We start from the raw sequence: 21,830 nt of genomic DNA, 5'->3' as shown, positions 1-21,830 counted from the left end.
TGTTTATATGGAGGTCTCCGGAATCTCAACTTTTCCATTGTCGATCGAGGCGGCAGAGCTGCTGATCATCACTATTTGGATTTCATTACTTTCTCGGCTTTTTTGTGGTACTGTTGGCGGACATTTTGACCATGCTCCATCAGGAAGAAGCCAGTGCTAGCTCTTGAACTGCTGCTTGTCCCCTCAGTACGTCGACGGCGATAAATCCTTCGAGCTCAACTCCGAGACGGATTTGATGGAACCAGAACTCCCGCCTCCGCCTGCTACAAAGGCTACTGTTAACCAGAATAAATCTATTATTTCTACTATGCTAGAAATGGTCGTCTAGACACCTTTTTGGCGTAGTGGTTTGATGGCTGACAGCTACAAGGGCTCCAAAATAAGGAAACAGGGCGGGATACTGCGAGCGGACTACAGTGGATATAGGATCCCAGCAGATGTTAAAGAACATGTATGAATAAAGGCTCCTACTTGCTGATCACCGAAAGTAATGCAGCTGCCCTCCGCCACCTATGATAATCAAGGGATGCCGACTGCGATTAGCTTCGCCGGGTTTTACATGGTTTATGACTTACTTTTCATGGTCGTACCACCAATTTCCTTCGGGGCTGCATTGGCCAGCTTGCACTGTGTCTCAGAAATTCACCGCAATGGACTCAAGTAGTACTCCTGCTTACTTTCGGTGATGGAGCTGGAGTAAATCATACCGACACCTGGCAGCAGCTTTCAAACAAGAGGCTAACGGGTATGGTCAAGGGCAGAGGGCAGAAATCTGTTTGACTCATGAAAGTATAATCATAATGGCTCCCCTGAGATCGGATATCATCAACCAATATATCGTAAGTTCTCTTACGGAATTTGATTACTCTGCGCTGGCTGTTATGGCTACGATAAACCGTATATACTTCCAATGGTAACCGTCAGGATTGGAGAAGAGAGCTACAGCATCCCGAGCAATATCTCCGGAAATGCCCATAATTAAACAGAGACTGGTCTTCGGATTAATGCCTCCTTTCCGATGTATACGAAGACGTAAGTCATACTGTCGTGAACTCCTTGTGCTCGTGAACTCATGAGACGACAAGGTCGACGATCGATCAAACGCATCCCCTATCGCAAGGGAAATCACGAGGAGCGTAGTAGATTATCAGGCGTCTAGAACATATGATCTTCCGGAAATCGAGGCACTTGCGAATAAGTATCTCGAACATTTCGGGGAATCAATGATTCTGTTGGGCATAGCCATGGCTGCGAGGGAAGCGTTTCAAAACTGCCCTACGAGTAGGTTTGGTTTAGAAGCAATATAAAAAGACGTCTCCAGCAATTGTAGTGACTGGCACTTCAATATTGAAGCTAAAATTGGATAGTGTATTCGTCGCTAGCAACGCCACACGCAGTCTATTCATTCCATACCTGCATATCACATCGCTGTGGTGGAACCAAAAGCATACTTAGCACAGGTTTCGTTGTAAATTACACAGCAACGGTGGTACATCTGCAGGTGGACCGAGATGGTTCGACGACCGGAATTCTCCAAAACTTGGGTCAAGTCGTTCAAACACGAGAGTGTGTATTAGTGCTCGTACTCCGCAAGTTGAAGCAATTGCGTCCGTACATCGCCGTCCGATTTGAGGCTTTGAGGAGACGAGAATTCGGGGAAGTTGACCGAATTGAGGTTCGATGTAAGGCGGTCTCGCTCAATACTGCCGACATCATTCCAAAGCCTGCCTTCTACAGACATCTGCCTCCATAACCTTTCGGCAAGATATCTTTCTTTTGCGGTAATAAAGACATCACCACCGTTTCCAATCTTACAGATAAGGGCTTTGGAGACAACCGCGCTCTTGACGTCATGAACAGCAGATGTATGCAGCCAGGTATAGAAATTCTGGCCCGAGCGTACAGTGATATGCTCGGCGTCCGAATGCCCACTGCCGTTGCTTAGTGCTCTGTTTGCCCTGGCTCGCTGTGTAGCAGCCAAAGTCGCCATCTTCACTTCTTGTTGCAGATCCAGTCTATCCGAAGAGCTAGTATTCCTAGTGAGGTTCTCATCCACGACAAAACGGAACCAGAGGTCTATGTTTTGCCGTACGGCTTTGACCCTGTGGAGAGCTTCCTCATCCATATCAGAAGTATTGTCTCCATCCAGGCATTGGTGCAGAGAATGATCTGTGCAGAGATTGGTTGCATGGCACCACTTGTCGATATAGTCGACTATCATGGGGATGGCAGAGTCCGGTAGACTTGCGAGCGACCTCTCCATCAGGTCGTCTTCTTGAAACAAACCAATGGAGAGCTCTGCCACGCTGTAAATAACCCGCGTACTCAGGAGACACCCGGGGTCTGAGTTGTTGGCCAATGTCCAGAAACAGGCGGCAAATTTGATGTACTTTTCTCCCAGGGGCCTTCCAGTGGAAAATACATCCAGCGTCTTCAAATTGTCGCTAAGAAGAATCGCCTCGATTGCTGAAGCTTGTATGACCCACTTTGGTGTTTGCATTTGGGATGGCAATTGAGAAAAGTATTCTGTCATTTTGTAAACCGTGATCGTTGACACGTCGACCAGTTTGGATGGTATTTCGGCAAGTTTGTTAATAGTCTCCTCAGCTTGAACAGCAGCCATGATGTAGGAGTCCGAAACAGTCGGTATGGCATATAAGGTTTTGTCCAACCAAAGCTGGTCGTCTGTCGGCGAGCGTTGGCTTCGGGTCAAAATAAACTCGAGGCCTTTGCTAATTGCTGTTTTCACGTGGGCTGCTATCATCTCAGTGAAACTGAAACATGCCACGCTTTTCAAAATCAGGATGGCATATGCGGTCTCTTCGGCAGAGTTTGAGCTTCCCCACGAGCCGTCCTGGTTCTGGGTGTGCAAGGTTCGGATTAATGACTGAAAGAGCGTGAGCGGTAGCTGAAACCTCATAAGATTATCTGGTAATGCGGCCAGATGCCCTTCACTCCAGCGCTGGATGTAGGACATCAAGGCTTCGCACATGAGCATCGTTGGATAATAAGGCGAAATATTCTGGCGATACCCTTAGAACACAACGCACATAATCTGTAAAAATGGTTCAACATACCCATTTATCCTCGAGCATTACGTTACAGTTAAACCATGCCTCGCACAGGTAGCGAATGCATTTTTCGATTTGCGGCTGGTAGCGGCCATCGGTCGAAAGCAATACCAGAGCAGTGAGGACATTAGAATTCGTACTTACGCTTGTATGTGTCTCGTACAGGTAGGTTACGAAATGATTTTCTCGCTCAAACCGATCGACCAATGCCTGGGGCGAGTAGCGTGTTCCTTGCAGCATCAGGGCTACTAACGCCTTGGCCGTGTCATCGGCATCAGCGCACGCCTTGGGGACTATCCACAGCAGGTTAACGAAAGGGCCAAATTTTAGATTGAAGGTACTCTACCAAAGCCAACGAGCCCTTGCTTTTGAATTTCATCCTCAACTTGGTTGCCAATCTGTCTAAGGCCGCTGCTTGTTTCGAATCCATGGCGTAACAAATTCGATGTCACCTTTCCGGATTAGAATAATCGACATTGCAAATAACATGGATCAAACATACCCATGCCCATTCGAATACAGTGGTCGGATATCCTGCGGCCACAAGGCCTGATCCTCGACCCGCACCGTTGGAGATTGCATGCCGAATGTATTCCTCGGCCTCATCATCCCACACGGGATGATACATGAGATATGCTGCGGTCGCAGATGGAGATGCTAACATGCTGCCGAGGACTTTCTGATGTCTCAGGGCTTCAATGTCAACCTTGCTAATCACAGCTTCCAGAGAGTGTAAAAGAGACGATTGTGGGCCGTTGAAGATAGTTTCCAGGTTAATCTTCGAAAGTTTCTTCGACTGAAACTTAGTCAGGTATGTTCGATCAAAGTCGAATGTGTGCCCTTCCGGTTCCAGGAGATCTAGAATTGCTGGTAATCGAAGTTCTAGACCAACAGACAACGTACATGTTGCCAGCAAGCCATCCAGGCCTTTCAAGGCTGTCTGTAGGAATTGTTTTGCTTTGAGGATCCTTACGTGCAGATCTTGAAACTCTGTTTCACAGCAGTCCTCTGCATGTTTCTGTAGAGCAAGAAGAGCCGCTAAGGTGCTAACAATGCAGTCCAATTCCGAAGTAGTTCCACTCCAACTGCCACAAGGACGTTGCTCTTGTAAAATAGCCTGGAAGGCAGCTGGGAACGCCCAGACAGATTTACCTTCCGTGGACTTTTTCACCATCGAGATCCACGCGGTATCGTATATATTGCCGGACATTGTGCCTATCCCGTAGGTTGGATGGTAAGACTTATCAAAATTCTCAAACAAGCCTTGTTTCTTCATATCGACAAGTAGCGCTCCTGGATTGCCAGTCATATTGCGTGATGGATAATACTAGAGTATGGAATACAAAGGGAACTTTGGGTGAATGGTTGGTAGGGTTGATCAGCTCAGAAATATCTGGCTTAGGTTATGTCTTAAATAAAAAGCATGGGTGTACTTCAACTGGATCCGCAGGAATCTGACCCTCTCACTGGGCTACGTCAACTATAGATCGATGTTTATCTCATAGTGGCATTGACAGAAGTTCAGGCTACGAAGAACTCTCTGGGTACAGGTGTTAGTTACTTGAATACCATGTACCAGACGGTTTTTGGCTCATCGTCCAGCTGCATCCGCTATGCACAATGCAAGGCGGTCACATAGGCTCTGCCTGGAGGTATACTGGAGTTAGGGAGAATTACTGAATCTTATTATGCAAGGACTAGCTCTCCATCACAGTACCCATTGTGTGGCGAACCTGAAAAGCGCTGCAAGGTTGTTGACACCAATCATCACTGTTTGATTGGCATAAGCGATTGATACGTCCACTATAAGAATAAGATATGTCATGAGATTATCCACGTTCTAGTTTGATCTGCTCTACTTCGTATTCATTCAACTAGTCAAGACATGAAATAAATGAGTTTCCGGAAATCACAATACAATAGTTGTATGCAATGAGGGTATCTCTCAGCTGATATTCTTCCAATGCATCTCGCGGTAGGTTCAACAATAAGCTTCAAATGTGACACAGCATACACGTATTTCAAATATCACTTGCACACGTATACATCCCATCTCACCGCCAAACTCCCAACCTCCCATACTGGTTAAGAGGGATAAGAGGGTGGACCTCATGGCCATTGGAATACATATCATACCAGCTGCGCCTTACCACTCTAGCTTCCTTTCGACTCTCATACAGCTTAGCTGAGCTCAAAGGCCTATTGCACGATGGAGCGCCTCGCCGGCCAATTATAGGGAGCATTGACTCCAAGTACCTTAAGCTGTGGTACTCATAAAACACCTATCTTTCCTCATTTTTAGCATGGCTTTTCCTTCCCTCCTACAAACCACGCCACTCCCTGACATTAACGGGTCTTATGTTTCCTACCGCAATTTTGACATCCGTCATGGAGCAATTCACCATATCTATTATACTACTCGCCATATTTGGCTTGATTTTGCGCAGTATATATCGCCTGTATCTTCACCCCCTCCATCATATACCAGGCCCAAAGTTGGCGGCAATTTCTCATGCCTATGAGTTCTATCATGATGTGATCCGAGGTGGACTGTTTGTTTGGGAAATTGAAAAGATGCACGAAAAATATGGTAGCGCACAAAGATAAATCAGACCTACAATATGTTTACCCTTCGATAGGTCCAATTGTGCGGATCAACCCCCGAGAAGTCCACATCAAAGACCCGTATTTCTACGATGAGCTTTATGCTCCGAGCAGCGGGGTGCGAGACAAAGACCCGAAATCCGTAGTGATCTTCAGTGCCCCCACCTCGTTAGTCGCAACAGTTGACCATCAAACGCATCGCATGCGCCGGAAATTACTAAACAACTTCTTTTCGAGGCGGTCGATTGAGAATATCGAGCCGGTTATCCACAAGTCGCTCTCAAGATTCCTGGATGGTCTTACTACAGCCCACAAGGAAGGCAGCGTAGTAGAGTTGATCGACAGACTCCAAGGGTTGACAGGTGACGTGATAACAGAATATGCGTATGGAGAGAACTATGGGCTCCAAGATCCTGAGAACTATGGCAAAGGCATTGTCAAGGTTGTTCAGGAAGGGACGGACCAAATTCACTTCTTTAGGTTTTTCCCTCTCGTTTCGCAACTGTTGCGATATGTACCCTCATGGTTTATGGGCCAGGTCTTCCCGGCCCGAGCGGCAATATACCAGCTGCTGCATGGCGTACGGAAGCAATCAATCCTCGCGCTTCAGCAGAAGAACACTTCCAATGCTCCCCAGAGGATGACCATTTTCCAAGCTCTTACGGCTCCAGAGGTGCCGCCCGAGGAAAGAAATTTGCAGCGCCTCGAGGACGAGGGGCTGATTTTGTTTGCTGCCGGTACAGAGACCACGGCGACCACCTTATCTGTGGCTTTATTTTACATTCTGAATGACAAGAGGGTCCTTTCGAAACTTCGCAGAGAATTGGAACAAGTAATGCCAACACCGCAACATCCAACAACATGGCGCGAACTTGAAAAGCTGCCATATTTGGTTTGTACCCTGCTTGTGTATCATGGTCGTCCCGGATCCTGGTTGATAGTTTATTTCACAGACGGCAGTCATCCGCGAGGCCCTACGCTTTTCTGGAATAGTTATGCGACAGCAGAGAATTTCGCCGACACAGGCCTTAAAATACAAGGATATTGTGGTGCCTCCTGGGGTATTTTTTTGACAACCCTTTGTTCCAGCTGACACAACTGATCAAGGCAAGTAGACACCAGTCAGTATGATCGCACGTTTCGTACATATGGATCCCACCATTTTTCCTGATCCGACGAGGTTTCACCCTGAACGTTGGATGCTCGCAGCAGGGCGCGATGAAGGTCTTTCAAAGTTCCTTGTGACATTTAGCAGAGGTAACAGGGGCTGTATAGGCCTGAAGTGAGTCCGTTTCATCTATTAAAGCCTTTCACACCGCTAAGGTCGCTCACCACAGCTTGGCCTATGCGGAACTATATAGTACCCTCGCAGCTGTTGTCCGTCGATTTGATTTGGAATTGTACCAGACAACGCCAGAGAACATTCGGTTCGTACGAGACAAACTTCTTCCACGGAGCAAGGATGGTTGCTGGACGGTCCGAGTCAAGGTTGTTGGAATCCGTGAGGAATAGTGTACCAGGGTCGTGGAACTAAATTTCCTCGCCGTATACCCCTGACATCATGCATTGAATAGGGATTTATTGAGACATTTTAACAATTGTCCTTCGCTGTTTGTTGAAAAGAAGATATCTCGTCGCGATTCTCACCTGGAAGCTGAGGGGGTGTATGTATAATGCAATATGAATACCAATTAATATTGAGCTGGGTCTATTTCAAACTCCAGCCATTGCTTTCTCTGGATCTTCTAAATGAATAATAGTATTAAGGGACGCTGGGTGGATACGGAAAAAGCAAGCACTAATGCTAATATGAAGGCAGCCCCAGGACGAAGACTGGTCGATAGCAGTCCGCCCAACATCTGTAACGATGGGTTTTCAACTGTTTTGCCTTATACGGGAACTCTAAATGCAGCGAGCTCCGTCCAGCAATGTTCTTGCTCGTTAAGCATCAGCTATATCACATGAATACCAGTCTTCAGGAGCAGACAGCTGCGCTAACCGATGAATGCCAATAGTGTCCGTCTAGGGAGCTGCAGAATTCAAGTTTAACATGTCATATTCGGCCTGTCCGGCAAGGTTCAGCCCGTATCAAACGGCCCAATTTTGGGAAGATTCCATGGAGCCGGAAAATGCAGGTCCATGGATTACTGTACTGGTACTATATGTACACTACGTGTGGGGGAAAAAAACACCGTCATATCTGGCACCAGCAGACCTTTCGTATCTTAACATTTTCAACGTTTTGTCAGTGTTGCCTGACGAACCCGTGAATATCACCCCTAGGACATATCATAGCACTTGGTAACCTTGAGGCAGCATGTTCAACTTGCTGGATCAGGGCATGGCAGTGACAAGACGTAGACAGAAATATGCTTCTATTTCATAGATCTTATCGGTGTCATCGCGCACTGTCAGGCCATAGGGCTAGCCATTAGGTGAGGGCGATGACATGTGTTTATCTGGCCTGCCTTCTTGAAAAACTGACGAACTCAAGCCTGGCTGGACCGTCATGTCATAGACATCCCAGGTTTGTTTCCCCGGAGACAACATTTGGTATTTTTTAAGGATACGTCTCTGTTCGACGCCAAGCTACTCTCTCCCAGAAGAGCAGTGTCGATAACCTGTAAATATCTTGTTTGAACCCGGTGGCCTAAATCATAACAGCGCACTTTTGACGCTAACATTGACGCGCTGCATGGAGAGTTACAGAACTAGCACGGGCAACACGTCATCGATCAGCTCTTTGATAGTCGGGCTCATAGTCGTGCATGCGAATGTAACTCCAGCTTCAAGGCGTAACTGTTCTCTTAGCTCTTGCGGCGCGTTGAGGTAGTCATGATAGCTCACATTTCATTTCCTCGCACCCAATCAATATGAGTTCGTACGTGCAAACCAGCGCGACTTGCCCGGTAGTATTGGCTCACCATGCAGGATTCGAGGCTCCATCTGCAAGGTTGGGTGCATCCCTGTACAAATCAAGGCCAACCCGACAAGGCCGAGTTTAGAATTCAATTGACGAAACCAGGACATGCTGTCTCACAAGCAATAGCATAATTCTCACGAGCCTGTTTCACAACATTGTTGCCGCTTCCTGCCCTACCGTATTGAGTCTTCAGTTTGGCGGGTCGGGATGGAGATGAGCCACTGTCGCATTAGATCCTGCATGGATCACTGATGTTAATCCGTTCGAAGTTTGCCCCAGGAACGATATGTACTGCAGTAAAGCCATTGTGACCCGCCCACTTGAAATTCGGGGATCGCCCTTTTTTGCGATGGATCTGGCATCGACCAACCCTTACATATGGTTCGACGAAGTTCTATAAATGCAGCCAGCTATCACTTACACCGCCAGAGCCATCAACAGAATTTCCCGCCTCCGAATGTGTGCTAATGACAGTCCCTACTCTATTGTGATTATTCCCCCTAACCGACTGACAATGGGCCAAACCACTTCGGTTCCGAAGCCCGGAACCCAAATCCAAGTCATCGGCGCCGGACTGCCTCGCACTGGGACTACATCCTTTAGCATGGCCTTGTCTATCCTGCTCGACGCGCCCGTCTACCACTGCAACACCCAAACCACACGCGGCCCACCTTCAGAGCTAAAATCATGGATCCGCATCCTCCACGCATGGCTTGACGGCGATCGTCGCACTGTCTTGGCTGTCCTCAAATCCTGCCTGGCTGGCTACGCGGCCGTCACCGACACTCCGGCCTGTCACCTTCTACCAGAGCTGGTGGAGCTCTACCCCGATGCCAAAGTCATCTGTACAGTGCGCGACCCGCTCGCGTGGGAAAAGAGCATGAAACAAGCCCATGGGCTTACGAGAACGTGGTTCCTAAAAGCCCTCCTCTTTCCACTGCCGGGCATGCGACATTTTGTGGACTTTACTTGGCTGCTACGGCGGCAGTGGAGCAGGCTGTATGCCGATGGTCGACGTTTGAATTCGGTCGATGAGGTCGCCGCCACCCTGCCACAGAGGGAAACCTACTCCAGGCATCTGGCCTGGTTGAAGGAAAATGTGCCCGCCGATCGGCTTGTGTTCTTTGACGTGAGGGAGGGCTGGGAGCCGCTCTGTAGAGCGCTGGGTAAAGATGTTCCGAAGGATGTACCCTTCCCGCATGAAAATGACTCGGTGGGAATCGAGCGCACCGCAAAATATCACATCCGGCGGGCGTTGATGCGGTGGGCGGTGATTTTTGCTGTGGCTGGGGTTATTATCGTAGGCGGTTTTGGGGTGTGATGCAAGTTCGAATACAAAGACTCGATACCGACTCGTAACATGTTATACCATTACATTCCGTTACGGCGAGGTTATCGCTTTTAGAGCCCCTCGCGTCAATCCTACATTGCCGCCAGGCTCTTGATAGCAGTAGTTCAATTTTAGCTTCGTCCTCCCTATTTGGATGAGTTCGAGGTTTGTCTGCAGTTGATTCGGGCTGCGATGCTTACATTGCTCTCTCTGGCTGCGTAGTCGGGTCTATATGAGGATAGGGGGTAGGCAGCCTGCCCCGTGAGGTCGTCGACGCCTTCCGAGGTAGTTTTACCTCCCCCATTTTCCTTTCATTAAGCCTAGACAAATTATCTGGTATATTTGAATGCCCCTGCTACTTACAGGTAAAAGTCAATACACCGTATCACATTTGAGAACACATGTAATTCTTTATTTGCATGCTTCCAGGTTGCAGCAGCACCTTCTCAGATAAAATCGGGTGGCTCTATCATGTCTGCAGAGTCCATCGTCAATCAAAAAAATGGTGGGGAGTACTGTGGGAGAAGAGGAGGAAAGTGACAGCTGATATATAGGTGTAAGGCCTCCAGCTTTTTGGTATCCTGGGATAGTGGAAAGAGTACTAAAGCAGCATTAATGAATACCAGTTTTCCTTCTATAGTCTATATTATTACAGCCAGAGGATTTGTTCTTCTTGAGGAAGGAAATACACTATAGCTATTTTTAAAAATAACTTCTAGATATTACACCTGGCTCAGAAAACTAGTTTTAGGGCATATTAGTAATTAAATTATAATAACGTAATTCCCAACCGAGCCGCCCACCCGGGCGAGCCGCCCACCCCTCCCGATTTCGACGCGTTTGAATCTTGAATCTATCTAAACAGCTACCATGCCACCAAAATCGCGTCAAACCTCTGGGAATTTAGTGGAACAAGAGGGAAGGATCCAATTAGCAATATCTGCTTTGAAAAAAGGGCAAATTTCAAGTATTTGTCGCGCTGCAAAGACATTTGATGTGCCTAAATCTACCCTCCGTGGCCGCCTGAATGGATGCCAATATCGAATCGAACAACACGCCAATGGCCACCGACTATCTTCTACACAGGAAGAATCATTAGTAGAATAGATACTATCTAGGGATCAACATGGAGTGCCCCCTAGGCCATCTCATATGCAAGAAATGGCGAATATCCTTCTCCAAGCCAATAATCCATCTGGATTCAAACCTGTTGGTAAGAACTGGGTGTCTACCTTTATCAATCGACGTGAGGAGATCAAAACACGATATGCTTGATGATATAATTATAGCTATGCTTAATGTAAGGATCCAAAGATCATTAAGGGGTGGTTTAATTGCCTACAACAGATCCAAATGCAATATAGCATCTCCTATGAAGATATCTACAATTTTAATGAAACTGGCTTCGCTATGGGCTTGATTGCAACTACTAAGGTAGTTACAAGGGCTAATATGCCTGGGAAGCCTCACCTTATTCAGCCAGGCAATCAGGAATGGGTTATAACAATTGAATGCGTCAATACTACTGGCTGGGTGATTCCATCTTGTATAATCTTCAAGGGGAAGGTTCATATTAAGGGATGGTATCAAGATCACACCTTACCATCTGACTAGAGAATTAAAGTTAGTCAAAATAGATGGACAACAGATGAGATAGGCCTTCGATGGCTTTAAAAGGTCTTTATCCCTATAATAACTAGCCATACAGTTGGAAGATATCATCTACTTATTCTAGATGGCCACGGGAGCCATCTAACGCCTGGTTTTGATAAGGCCTGCAGGGATAATAATATTATTACTGTCTGTATGCCTCCTCATTCTTCCCATCTCTTACAACCACTAGATGTTGGTTGTTTTAGCCCTTTAAAACATGCTTACAGACGCACTGTTAAGGAAAAGATATGCTCAGGATACAATCATATTAATAAGTTTGACTTCCTTAAAGCATATCCAGCAGCTCATCTAGAGGTTTTTAAGCCTCTAAATATTTAGAATGGCTTTACTGCAGCTGGAATCTATCCATTTAATCCAACAAGGGTGCTTAAGAAGCTAAATATCTGTATATCCACCCCTACCCCCTCCAAGCCGTGTAAGTCAATCAACCAGTTCATCATGGCTTGGAACGCCTCATACACTTCAGCAATTACACAAGCAAGCATCCTCAGTCAAGAAGCTCCTAAAACAGCAATCCCAAAGCCCTTCACAAAAAGCTATACAGCAACTTATTAAGGGCTGCGAGATGGCATCATGGCCATGCACAGTGCAGCCCTACTAGCAAAGGAGAATCATGATCTACGCGCAGCCAATGAGAAAGAGAAGCAGAAAAGGAAGCTATCTAGACACCAGATGGCTCCTAATGAAGGACTCTGCATTCAGGAAGCTAGGGATCTTATCCAGGCAAGAAATGAGCAAGGGAATGAGATTAGGGGGTCATCTATTGATTCCGCGCCTTTACCTTTAGAACCCCTAAAACGCGCGCCACCAAGGTGTTCTAATTACTTCATTATAGGGCATACTAGAACTAGATGCCCTACACGCTGTACTAGCTAGATCTAATAAAAATCTATTGTTTTGGTTGATTTGGATAGCTTCAAACATTTTGAACGGATCGAAATCAGGAGGGGTGGGCGGCTCGCCCGGGTGGGCGGCTCGGTTGGGAATTACGTTATTAAGTAGAGTTGCATAACCGAACCGCAAAAATCGAACCCGAACCTCACCAAACTCGCAGCAGTTTGGGTTTGGTTCCTAGCCTAGGGAATCGCACCGGTTTTGATTTCTATAGGGTAGAACTGTTTTGGGTTTAGTAAAAACTGCTAGTTATGGTTTTCATGGTTTTATTATTTATAAGTTAGGTAAAACCGCCCAACCCATTTAAAGGTATTTACAGAGGTATTACAAGTTAAAAAATAGACTAAGTTAACTAAGTATTCTAACCATGGTTAGATTTTATGAAGACTATATAATAAAGCAGAACTCCTCTATTATATTAATATAATCTATTAAATAACTCGCCCTTGCCCCTTATTAAGGTCTTTAAAATGCCCTGGTGGATGAGCTGCATGGTAAGGTTATAATAACTAAGGAGTAGTAGGGGCCTAGGATGCTGCTTAAGTAATAATAGTCTATATTATAGGTAGATAATTATTATTAATATTATCTCTGTTAGACCCCTCTCTGCCAGCTACCTCTTACTAAGTTATATAAGTACTAGTATTATCTATCTTATTATCTTTAATATCTTTATTATCTTTGTTAAAGCTACCCTGATCTTCTTTACCCTTATTAATATTAGGTATAATATCTAGATTATCCTAATTATTATTCTCTTTCTTAATATCTCTCTCACTAACCTCATTAAGCAAGATCTGGAATTCTTAATTAATTTTAAATTAATCAGTGCATATTAAGAGCATGATAGACTATATTATGTTAGGGTTTAGGTAGCTATATTAATAGTAATAGATATCCTAAGCTGTGCTAAATAGATTCTCTGGCCTAACACTAGTTACTAGGATAGTAAGAAAGTCTTAAGTAATTAAGGTAAGTATTAGAAATTAAGATACATTCTACTTTCACTAGTTAAGAATATCAAGGGAGTCCTCATCTGGATGGTGATCTAAAATCTTACTATAATTAGATTAATAGAAGGATAGTAAGGGAAGGGTAACTTATATTTATTAAGACAATTAGAAAGTTCATTATTAATAGTAGACTGGCTGACCCAATCCGCAAATCCATATCCAACCCACCCAATCCGCACTTTGGGTTGGATGGGGGTCGACCCTGATCCAACCCACATAGATATGGGTGGATGGCATCCAACCCATATGGATATGGATAACCCATTGGGTGCACGTGACCGGCAGAATAATAGATATTCATGATATTCTCTCAAAGAGAGATCTTTCTACCTACTAAAAGTAGTATAGTCTAGATTCTTAGGTCTTTCCGCCTACGAAAAGTAGTATAGTCTAAAATCACGTGTATGATATGGGTAGAATGGTTATCCGCAACCCAACCCGCATGGATATGAGGGTGGGTCAGATAGGTGGTGGATCAACCCAAAACCCATGTGGGTTGGATTGAACCCCCTGCGGATCCATCCAAACCCAACCCACGACCAGTCTAATTAATAGCATCTTCATATAGTGAAACCCAGCACTATTTTAACTTATAAAGGGCATAATTCAGGCTAATTAGTGGTGCTTAGATAGATAATAGAGCTTAAGTATGTGGATACTTCTCCTTATAATAGTTAAAGATCTTCCTGAGCTTATAGTGATATTCTCTAACCTAGTTATAACTATTATTATCCTAAGAAGCACTTTAAAAGAATAAAAGTTTTTAATATGGATTAAGAATTATACTAATAGCATAAATAAGATTATAAAAGCTATAAGTCTTCTTATAGTATTCCTTTAGCTTAGTATATGCAGCCTGTAGGGCTTTATAGAGTTATTACTTCTAGTACTATCTCTTACCCTTAAGGAGCTTCATTAAATCTTTAAGATAATTAAAGAGACCTTTATAGATACTAAAGACTTAATATACTATAGCTCTAGTATATTCTAAAAGTGTAGTTATATAGATATAGAACTCATGAAGAAGCTAAAGGAGGTACTTAATATAATACTATTCTTCTAGACTAAGAGTAAAGGAAGAGATATCTTTATTAATATAATATATAATAAAGTATTATATTAGTTTATGTAACTAATAGGCATGCTTTAATATTAGATATATTAAATTCTACTATGTTTTGCAATCCAGAAGTAAGAGTAATAGACTAGTATTTAAAGTTATTTACTATCTTTAAAAGGCTTCTCTTTGTTTTGGGCTTATAAGGATGAAGTGTATAAGCTTTTAAATCTATCTACTAGTTAGTATAATCTAACTACAGCTAGATCTAATATACCTTCTCTATTATTCTTAAGAGGCTCTTTTCCTTAATCTTATAGTCCTTATTATCCTACTCTGTAGTTAGTTCATCATTGTATGCCTGGATGCTGAGTGTATGAAGAAAAGTAGTTACTACTAACTAAATTACATGGGCAAGGCAAGGTAAATAGTATTAGGATTTAAGTAGTTTATAAAAGTCTAGATTAAAGGAGAAAGTTAATATCTAGCTAGAGTTGCATAACCGAACCGCAAAAATCGAACCCGAACCTCACCGAACTCGCAGCGGTTTGAGTTCGGTTCCTAGCCTAGGGAATCGCACCGGTTTCAGTTTCTATAGGGTGGAACCGCTTCGAGTTCGGTTAAAACCGCCGGTTACGGTTTTTGCAGTTTTACAAGTTAGGTTAACCAACCCGCAACCATTTTACCTAGAAATTACTGAATTCTAGATATTTTTAATTGATATTAACATCACTAGATAGCCTGAATCAAAGGCTATCTAGTGATATAAATATTATTCAAAAATACCTGGTGGTTGCTGAGATATAAGGGAATTTCATCTCTGTCATAGGTTGGTATGAAAGTAGTGGTAGTTTTTATATATATGCCACTGACTGTTGACAATAACCATATTTAAAAATGATTTTTTAACCACCACCCATTCAAACCTATAGATATTGAATTCATATTTTAGATCTAGATTAATATGATGATAATTACCATATATTTCATATAAAAATCATAATTTTATATAAGCATGTTTGATAGGGGCGTCAGAGAGGTCCCCGAAGGGGGAATGGTAAGGGTTAAAATGGTTAAAATTAGCGGTTTAACCAACCCAAAACCGAACCGAATCTAACCATGGTTAGTTAGTATAGGCCTAGCTAGGCCTAGCTAGGCCTAGCAGCGGGTTTTGCGGTGAAAACCGCAACCGAATCGCATTGGGTCCGGGTTTGGTGCGAGTTCTAAATTTTGAACCCGAAACCGCAGCGGTTTGGTGCCAACTAGGCTTGAACCCGCCCGAACCTGCACCAAATGCAACTCTATATCTAGCTACTCTTATTAAGTTACTCCTTTAGTATTGCAGTAAGCTTAGTAAAAATTATTCTATTATTACTTATATTATTAGTAGTAATCCTAAGAATCTAATGACTTAACTTATGCTTCTTAAGGACTTCTATTATAACTAAAGTAAGTTACTCTCTAGTATATTTACTAGAGACTGGTGGAAAGCTAAGAAGCACCTTATAATAGTAGAATTATAGATAGATCTAGTAGCTAGTAATTACTATAAAAAGTTTCTAGTCTAGACTTATCCAGTAATCAAGTGCAATTGAGACCTTTACATCTAGTAGAAGAGATATAAGTAGTTCTTAATGTATGCTTATAGCAAGGTCTATAAGATATATCTTAATCTTATTATAGTTTAGGATTAAAAGATTTAACCCTAGCCTAGCAACCATGTTAAGCATTTACTTAAATTATATATGCTTAACTATTTAGAAGGGAAGGTGACATGTAATTAGGAACTATATAACCTAATCTTTAAATCCTAGTATAGAATACTGCAAAGTAGGTGTATTAACCTAGGAATAAGAGGGCATAAGATTAGTAGTTAATCTAACTATGGTTAGATTTATAAAAATATACTATTACCTATAATAAGTAAGTAGTAATAGTTTATTTACTTATAGTAGATTAACCATCACCTTTAAATTGTCATGGGCTGCCCCCATGACACGCGCCGCCTTGTGTACGCGGCTGTGTGATCACCTGACTAGCAACTGGCGTCCAGCCTGGACACCACCAACTGATCAATCATGTGATTAGGACTGGTTATTACATTGATTAGTATGATAGCTGCCTGTACCTAGTTTCCTTCCTTCTCTAGCAATTCCACTTCATACCTTCGTGGCCTATTGGGACGGCTAGAGTAAAGCCTCAGACTGAGATATTCTAGCCTGTGACAGTTGGAATTGCTCACCTGCCTGCTAGTAGTGACAATAGCTAACAAAGCTATTGTGAATCCTTAGAGAGAATTTTCACTACCCCTGATCGGACCTGACCCCTGAAAATTTTATAAGATGTCTGACCAATCCACCCTCCTCCTGCTTATATAGCAACTCCAGCAAGAACTCTAGAACCAGCGCACCGAGATCCAGACCCTATGTGCAGATCTAAATGCCTCCTGAGCTGACATCCAGCTACTCCAGACCCAGCTCTTATCTATGTCAAGATCCTGCCTACCAGACCCTCCCCGTTTTGATGGCAAACCATATACTCTGCGCACCTGGCTCCCATCCATCCAAGCAAAACTCTGATCAGACAAGCTCACTGGAGCTGATGCTTTTGATTATGTATGGGATTGACTAGAATAGCCACAACAGGCTTCAGTCCTTCACCTATGCCAATCTGCAGAAGAAACCCAGTCATGGGATGCAGAAGTCATCTTCTTATTCTTCCAGCATCTTTGCCATAATCCCAGAGAACACCAGGAAGCCATGCAGCGCTTTACTACTGTGTAGCAATAGGAAGATGAGTCCCTTATTGCCTTTCTTGCCCGCTTTGAGCGCCTTATGTATGAGGCTAGAGCAACTATATGGCCAGATAGTTCATGCTTGTCTACCTTACATAGAGGGCTTCGCCCCTCCCTTCGCCAGACCCTTGAAGATACGAACGACACCCTCTTTAGCCTCTCATATAATGAATATGTAGAGCTTGTCCAGCTTATTAATTAATATACCCGTCGTGCCCAGCCTGTCAAGAACCCTGCTATGAAACCAGCACCTAGCCAGACTCACCATACCGACCTAATGGATACAGACCCCATTAGGATTTCCCGCACATATGCTATTAGACCTGCCTCTAGACGCCACTCTCAATCGCCTGCTTCTAAACGCCGTTCTTACCAACTAGAACATGACCTCTGCCTGTACTGTGGTTCTGATGACCATTAGATTGAGGAATGCGATCAGCGCTCATGTCGCTCTAGCTCACCTACTACATCCCAGCCTGGTTCACCTGCACCTGCCCCTGCTAAGCCCCATACTAAGACAACAGCCCAAAGTTCTGCTATGGACGCCCTCTTCAGTTAACAGCCCCGGAGGTGGCCTTAAAGGAGGGGGGTATTGTCATAGGCTGCCCCCATGACACACGCCGCCTTGTGTACGCGGCTGTGTGATCACCTGACTAGCAACTGGCGTCCAGCCTGGACACCACCAACTGATCAATCACGTGATTAGGACTGGTTATTACATTGATTAGTATGATAGCCGCCTGTACCTAGTTTCCTTCCTTCTCTAGCAATTCCACTTCATACCTTCGTGGCCTATTGGGACGGCTAGAGTAAAGCCTCAGACTGAGATATTCTAGCCCGTGACATAAATAAATACTTCTAACTTAATAGGTGTGACTTCATTGTTATAGTCCCTATATACTCTAAAGATAGATAATAAAGAAGTATATAATAGTATTTATAATAGACTTTAGGTTTACCCTATGATTATATAGCTACTTTATTAAAATAAATCTAGGCTAATGAATATTTCTTCCCTCCCTATTTCATTCTCTTCTTCTTAATTAAGTTATCCTACTTCTTCCCCTATATTATTTCATTCCACTACTTGTGGAAGATATTCTTTATATATATAAACACCTTAGTTAAAGTATAGTCCTTAGGGGATAGGAATTTAATAATATAGTCCCATCTGGTAGGCCCTGGGAGGGTTATAAGGCATGCTAGAAGAGGTATAGGGCTGGATAGAGTAGGGTTAATAGGGGGATCTACTAAAGATAAGAAAAAATTACTTAATAAAGAATGCTAGTGTGTTAATACTATAGGTAAGGGATAATAATAAGATAACCCTTTAGGTTAACTTATCTCAGATATAAGAAATAACATGTTTTAAAGTTAGGGAGTAAAGGTATGAGGGAAGTAAGTAATATTATAGAGTTATAACTTTATTAAAGTAAAAGTATGAAATGCACTCATCCTAGGGAACTAGAATATAAAGTTCAAATCTAACCACAGTTAGTTTCAGAGATAACCAAGTTCAAATCTAACTGTAGTTAGATTAGGGACTTACTAAACCATCTGTCCATCCTAATAGCTCTAACTATTAGTGCCTTGAGAAAGGCTTTAACTATTAGTGCCTACAGGAAATAGAGTTTACATCTAACCATAGTTAGTTTTAGAGATGACTAAGTTCAAATCTAACTGTAGTTAGATTAGGGACTTACTAAACCATCTATCCATCCTAATGGCTCTAACTATCAGTGCCTTGAGAAAGGCTCTAACTATTAGTGCCTATAGGAAATAGAGTTTACATCTAACCATAGTTAGTTTTAGAGATGACCAAGTTCAAATCTAACTATAGTTAGATTAGGGACTTACTAAACTATCTATCCATCCCAATAGCTCTAAAACCATTAGTTACTATCTCTAAGTCTAGTATTTATATTAGCTTAAGCTCCATCATTTATATCCACCTAACTTCTATTATTTATATCTACCTAACTTCCATCATCTGTATCCACCTAAGCTATACTATTTATGACCCCCTAAGTGCTATTCAGAGTATTATTATTACTATTCTTGCCATAGTTTACTTCAATAATAAGATTCTCTTTGAAATTAGTTATATAGTTATTACTAACTTTATATTGTGTATTTAATTTATAAATCTTCTAAATAACTTCCCACCCTATAGCCTGATCCTAATTTTTAACTATAATTACTAATTTATTATAGAGCTTCCGGAGCTCCCTACTATATATATGATATCTTATATTACTTAAATATTTAATATTAATTAATAGCTAATAGGTAATCTATAAATCTATATTCTCCTCCTGCTCTATAGTACTTTTATCTATTAACTAATTAGCAATCTTATTAATCTAACTATAGTTAGATTATAGAGCCTATCTTCACTATGCTTTTACTTCCTTGTAGGTGGCTTCTTAAATAAGTTCTTAGTAACAGACTTTACTAGGTTATAGATTTATATATAAAGTTTATCCTCCTCTATAATAAGGTTTATAGGGTGTCATTCCAAAAACCCTTTCTATTAATAAGATGTAGATGGGGGCTTAGGATTATGGTTATAGTAATTAAGAGTAAATAAACTTAGATTCTTAGTAGAGTTATTAATATTAGTTTTATAACTAAATTACCTAAGTATTACTATAAGCTCTTATAGGACCTCTACTACTATCTTATACTCATCCTATAATAGATAAGTATCTCACTATAGTTAGATTAGGATGGGTACTAGACTTACTAGATCTAGAATTACTTTAGGTGCGCCCCTCTTCTTCTTAATACTATTAGCTTTCCACCCCTACTCTAAGGTATTTAACATAAGCTATTTTAACTCCTAGTAGTACTATAAGGCACCACTAATATTCCCTTCTAGTTTGAGGGATGCGTGGTTCATGCTTATATTAAGGGATTTAACCTTCTAAAGTACCTAATTCTATATAAAGTTTGCTGTTGCAGTAGTACCATCCTATAGGCAGTATAGTATCCAGATCTTAGCCTGTAGTAATAGTTAGTAATCTTACTATAGTTAGAATAGATATAAGAACCCTATACTAGTTTATTATTATTATTAAACTTCTTCATTATGCTGTTAAGGCATTATCTAGTATATTTAGTAACTAATTTAATAATCTATTACCAGTGCGGTGCTTTAAAGTAATTAATATAAATTACTAACTTAGTACTAGCCTCTAATCTAATATCTGGCTAGAAGTTCAACTAATTTCATTAGTAGAAATATAACTATAGCTAGGTTAGAACTTACCTATTCCTTAATGTAGGGGTCTTACTAGAGATTCTTACTCTGGACTTCTATCTAGATATCTAATAGGAATCTCTTCATATTATCTGCTAAACTAGTATTCTTAAACAGGATATTCTTAATGGTGGTTATCTATGTAAAGCTCTTAAGTGCATTACTAGCTACCTATAGGTAGACCTATATTAGGTCTACTCATGTTATGATATGCTTTAGGAGAAGTTTTATATTAACTCCTATATTTTGGTAAAGGAGACCCCATTCAGCCCTAGTTAAATATTAGTGTGAATCTAACTATAGTTAGATTCCTGCTACTTACTATATTAGGTATTTAAGAGTATGATTAGCCCTAAGATTCTTAAAAACTTAAATATACTCTTTGTTATTTAGGGTGTGCAGGAAGGCTGGTTGCTAGTTAGTATATATATACTTATTAAGCTAGAATAGCAACCTAAGCTTTAGGAGCTTAATTTAATTCTAGTATTCTATAGAGAGTGCCTAAGATGTCTTCTTCTTAGTTTTCCTATCCTAATAGTCTTTGCATTTAGGAAAAAACAGAATCTATAATATAAGATTTGGACGGCCTTCCTTAATTTTAAGGATTTTTAACTAATTACTTAATAATATAGAATACTTGTAATCACTAAAGATCTTTTCTATGAAATCAAAGAATTTACAGAACTTATTTAGCTAAATCTAACTATAGTTAGATTAGCTGCCGCGCCTTATAAACACTAATATAGACTCTTACTTACTGTATTGAGTTTTGCCTATATAATATTATCTATTAAGGTCTAGTTAAAATGCTGTTCTCTATACCGTGTTATGTAGTACTAGTATGTGATTAGGTGGAATTAGTTATGTCTGAGGATAGTAAGAATACATGCAGAGCTGTTAAGGTTAATACTAAAGATATTATTAACCTAATCTTCCATGATATTTAGCTTGAGTGTAGACTCCTATTCTTTAGTTAAGAGGCTTTAGAATTAGCTAATAAACTACACAGTACTAAATCCTTTAGTATTAGGTTTCTAGATAGTTTATTAATTAGCCATCAGTGCCTGCACAACCTTAGGTGAGATAAGGTCTTTAGCATATATATTAGCCGCCCATAAATACATCTATTCCTATTAGTAAATATGTAATTTAACCATAGTAAGAATTTATATTATTAGTTAGTACTGTAATGGGCTGTCCTTATTAAT

At 41.8% G+C, this 21,830-nt stretch overlaps 5 protein-coding genes across 5 annotated transcripts; 4 read left to right on the top strand and 1 right to left on the bottom strand.

The window, feature by feature from the left end:
- Positions 1-1,420: 1,420 nt before the first annotated feature.
- Positions 1,421-4,380, bottom strand: P174DRAFT_461970 (terpene synthase family protein; the record flags this gene model as incomplete). Its single annotated transcript, XM_024830070.1, has 5 exons — positions 1,421-1,531; positions 1,616-3,022; positions 3,078-3,364; positions 3,418-3,523; positions 3,574-4,380. The coding sequence occupies 5 exons, from the start codon at positions 4,378-4,380 to the stop codon at positions 1,421-1,423; spliced, it is 2,718 nt and encodes a 905-aa protein (XP_024679979.1).
- Positions 4,381-5,272: 892 nt separating this feature from the next.
- Positions 5,273-7,312, top strand: P174DRAFT_392591 (putative cytochrome P450 oxygenase). Its single transcript, XM_024823561.1, has 5 exons — positions 5,273-5,661; positions 5,711-6,567; positions 6,629-6,736; positions 6,791-6,957; positions 7,013-7,312. Exons 1-5 carry the CDS (start codon positions 5,430-5,432, stop codon positions 7,185-7,187), a joined length of 1,539 nt encoding a protein of 512 aa, XP_024679978.1. The 5' UTR covers positions 5,273-5,429; the 3' UTR covers positions 7,188-7,312.
- A 1,747-nt stretch (positions 7,313-9,059) lies between these two features.
- Positions 9,060-9,919, top strand: P174DRAFT_513905 (sulfotransferase family protein; the record flags this gene model as incomplete). Its single annotated transcript, XM_024832030.1, has 1 exon — positions 9,060-9,919. The coding sequence occupies exon 1, from the start codon at positions 9,113-9,115 to the stop codon at positions 9,917-9,919; it is 807 nt and encodes a 268-aa protein (XP_024679977.1). The 5' UTR covers positions 9,060-9,112.
- Positions 9,920-16,965: 7,046 nt separating this feature from the next.
- On the top strand, positions 16,966-17,418 carry P174DRAFT_443405 (uncharacterized protein; the record flags this gene model as incomplete). The annotated part of the gene is made up of 2 exons (XM_024827816.1): positions 16,966-16,993; positions 17,018-17,418. Coding segments are annotated over 2 exons (156 nt in total), but the record flags the coding sequence as incomplete, so codon positions are not given.
- Positions 17,419-17,701: 283 nt separating this feature from the next.
- P174DRAFT_443404 (uncharacterized protein) lies at positions 17,702-17,925 on the top strand (the record flags this gene model as incomplete). Its single annotated transcript, XM_024827815.1, has 1 exon — positions 17,702-17,925. A coding segment is annotated over exon 1 (156 nt), but the record flags the coding sequence as incomplete, so codon positions are not given.
- Between the last annotated feature and the right edge of the window lie 3,905 nt (positions 17,926-21,830).

The sequence above is a fragment of the Aspergillus novofumigatus genome (genome assembly GCF_002847465.1).
Source record: "Aspergillus novofumigatus IBT 16806 chromosome Unknown P174scaffold_6, whole genome shotgun sequence".
Taxonomy (NCBI): Eukaryota; Fungi; Ascomycota; class Eurotiomycetes; order Eurotiales; family Aspergillaceae; genus Aspergillus; species Aspergillus novofumigatus.
Note: the sequence above shows the minus strand (reverse complement) of the source record. Positions and strands in the feature narration are given on the sequence as shown.

Bases quoted from the DNA above. Each gene is read 5' to 3' on its own strand.
- P174DRAFT_392591 (XM_024823561.1), top strand. From the start codon at position 5,430: ATGTTTCCTACCGCAATTTTGACATCCGTCATGGAGCAATTCACCATA. The intron at 6,568-6,628 runs GTTTGTACCCTG...TTTATTTCACAG, and splicing joins TTGAAAAGCTGCCATATTTG to ACGGCAGTCATCCGCGAGGC. The intron at 6,737-6,790 runs GTATTTTTTTGA...CAAGGCAAGTAG, and splicing joins ATATTGTGGTGCCTCCTGGG to ACACCAGTCAGTATGATCGC.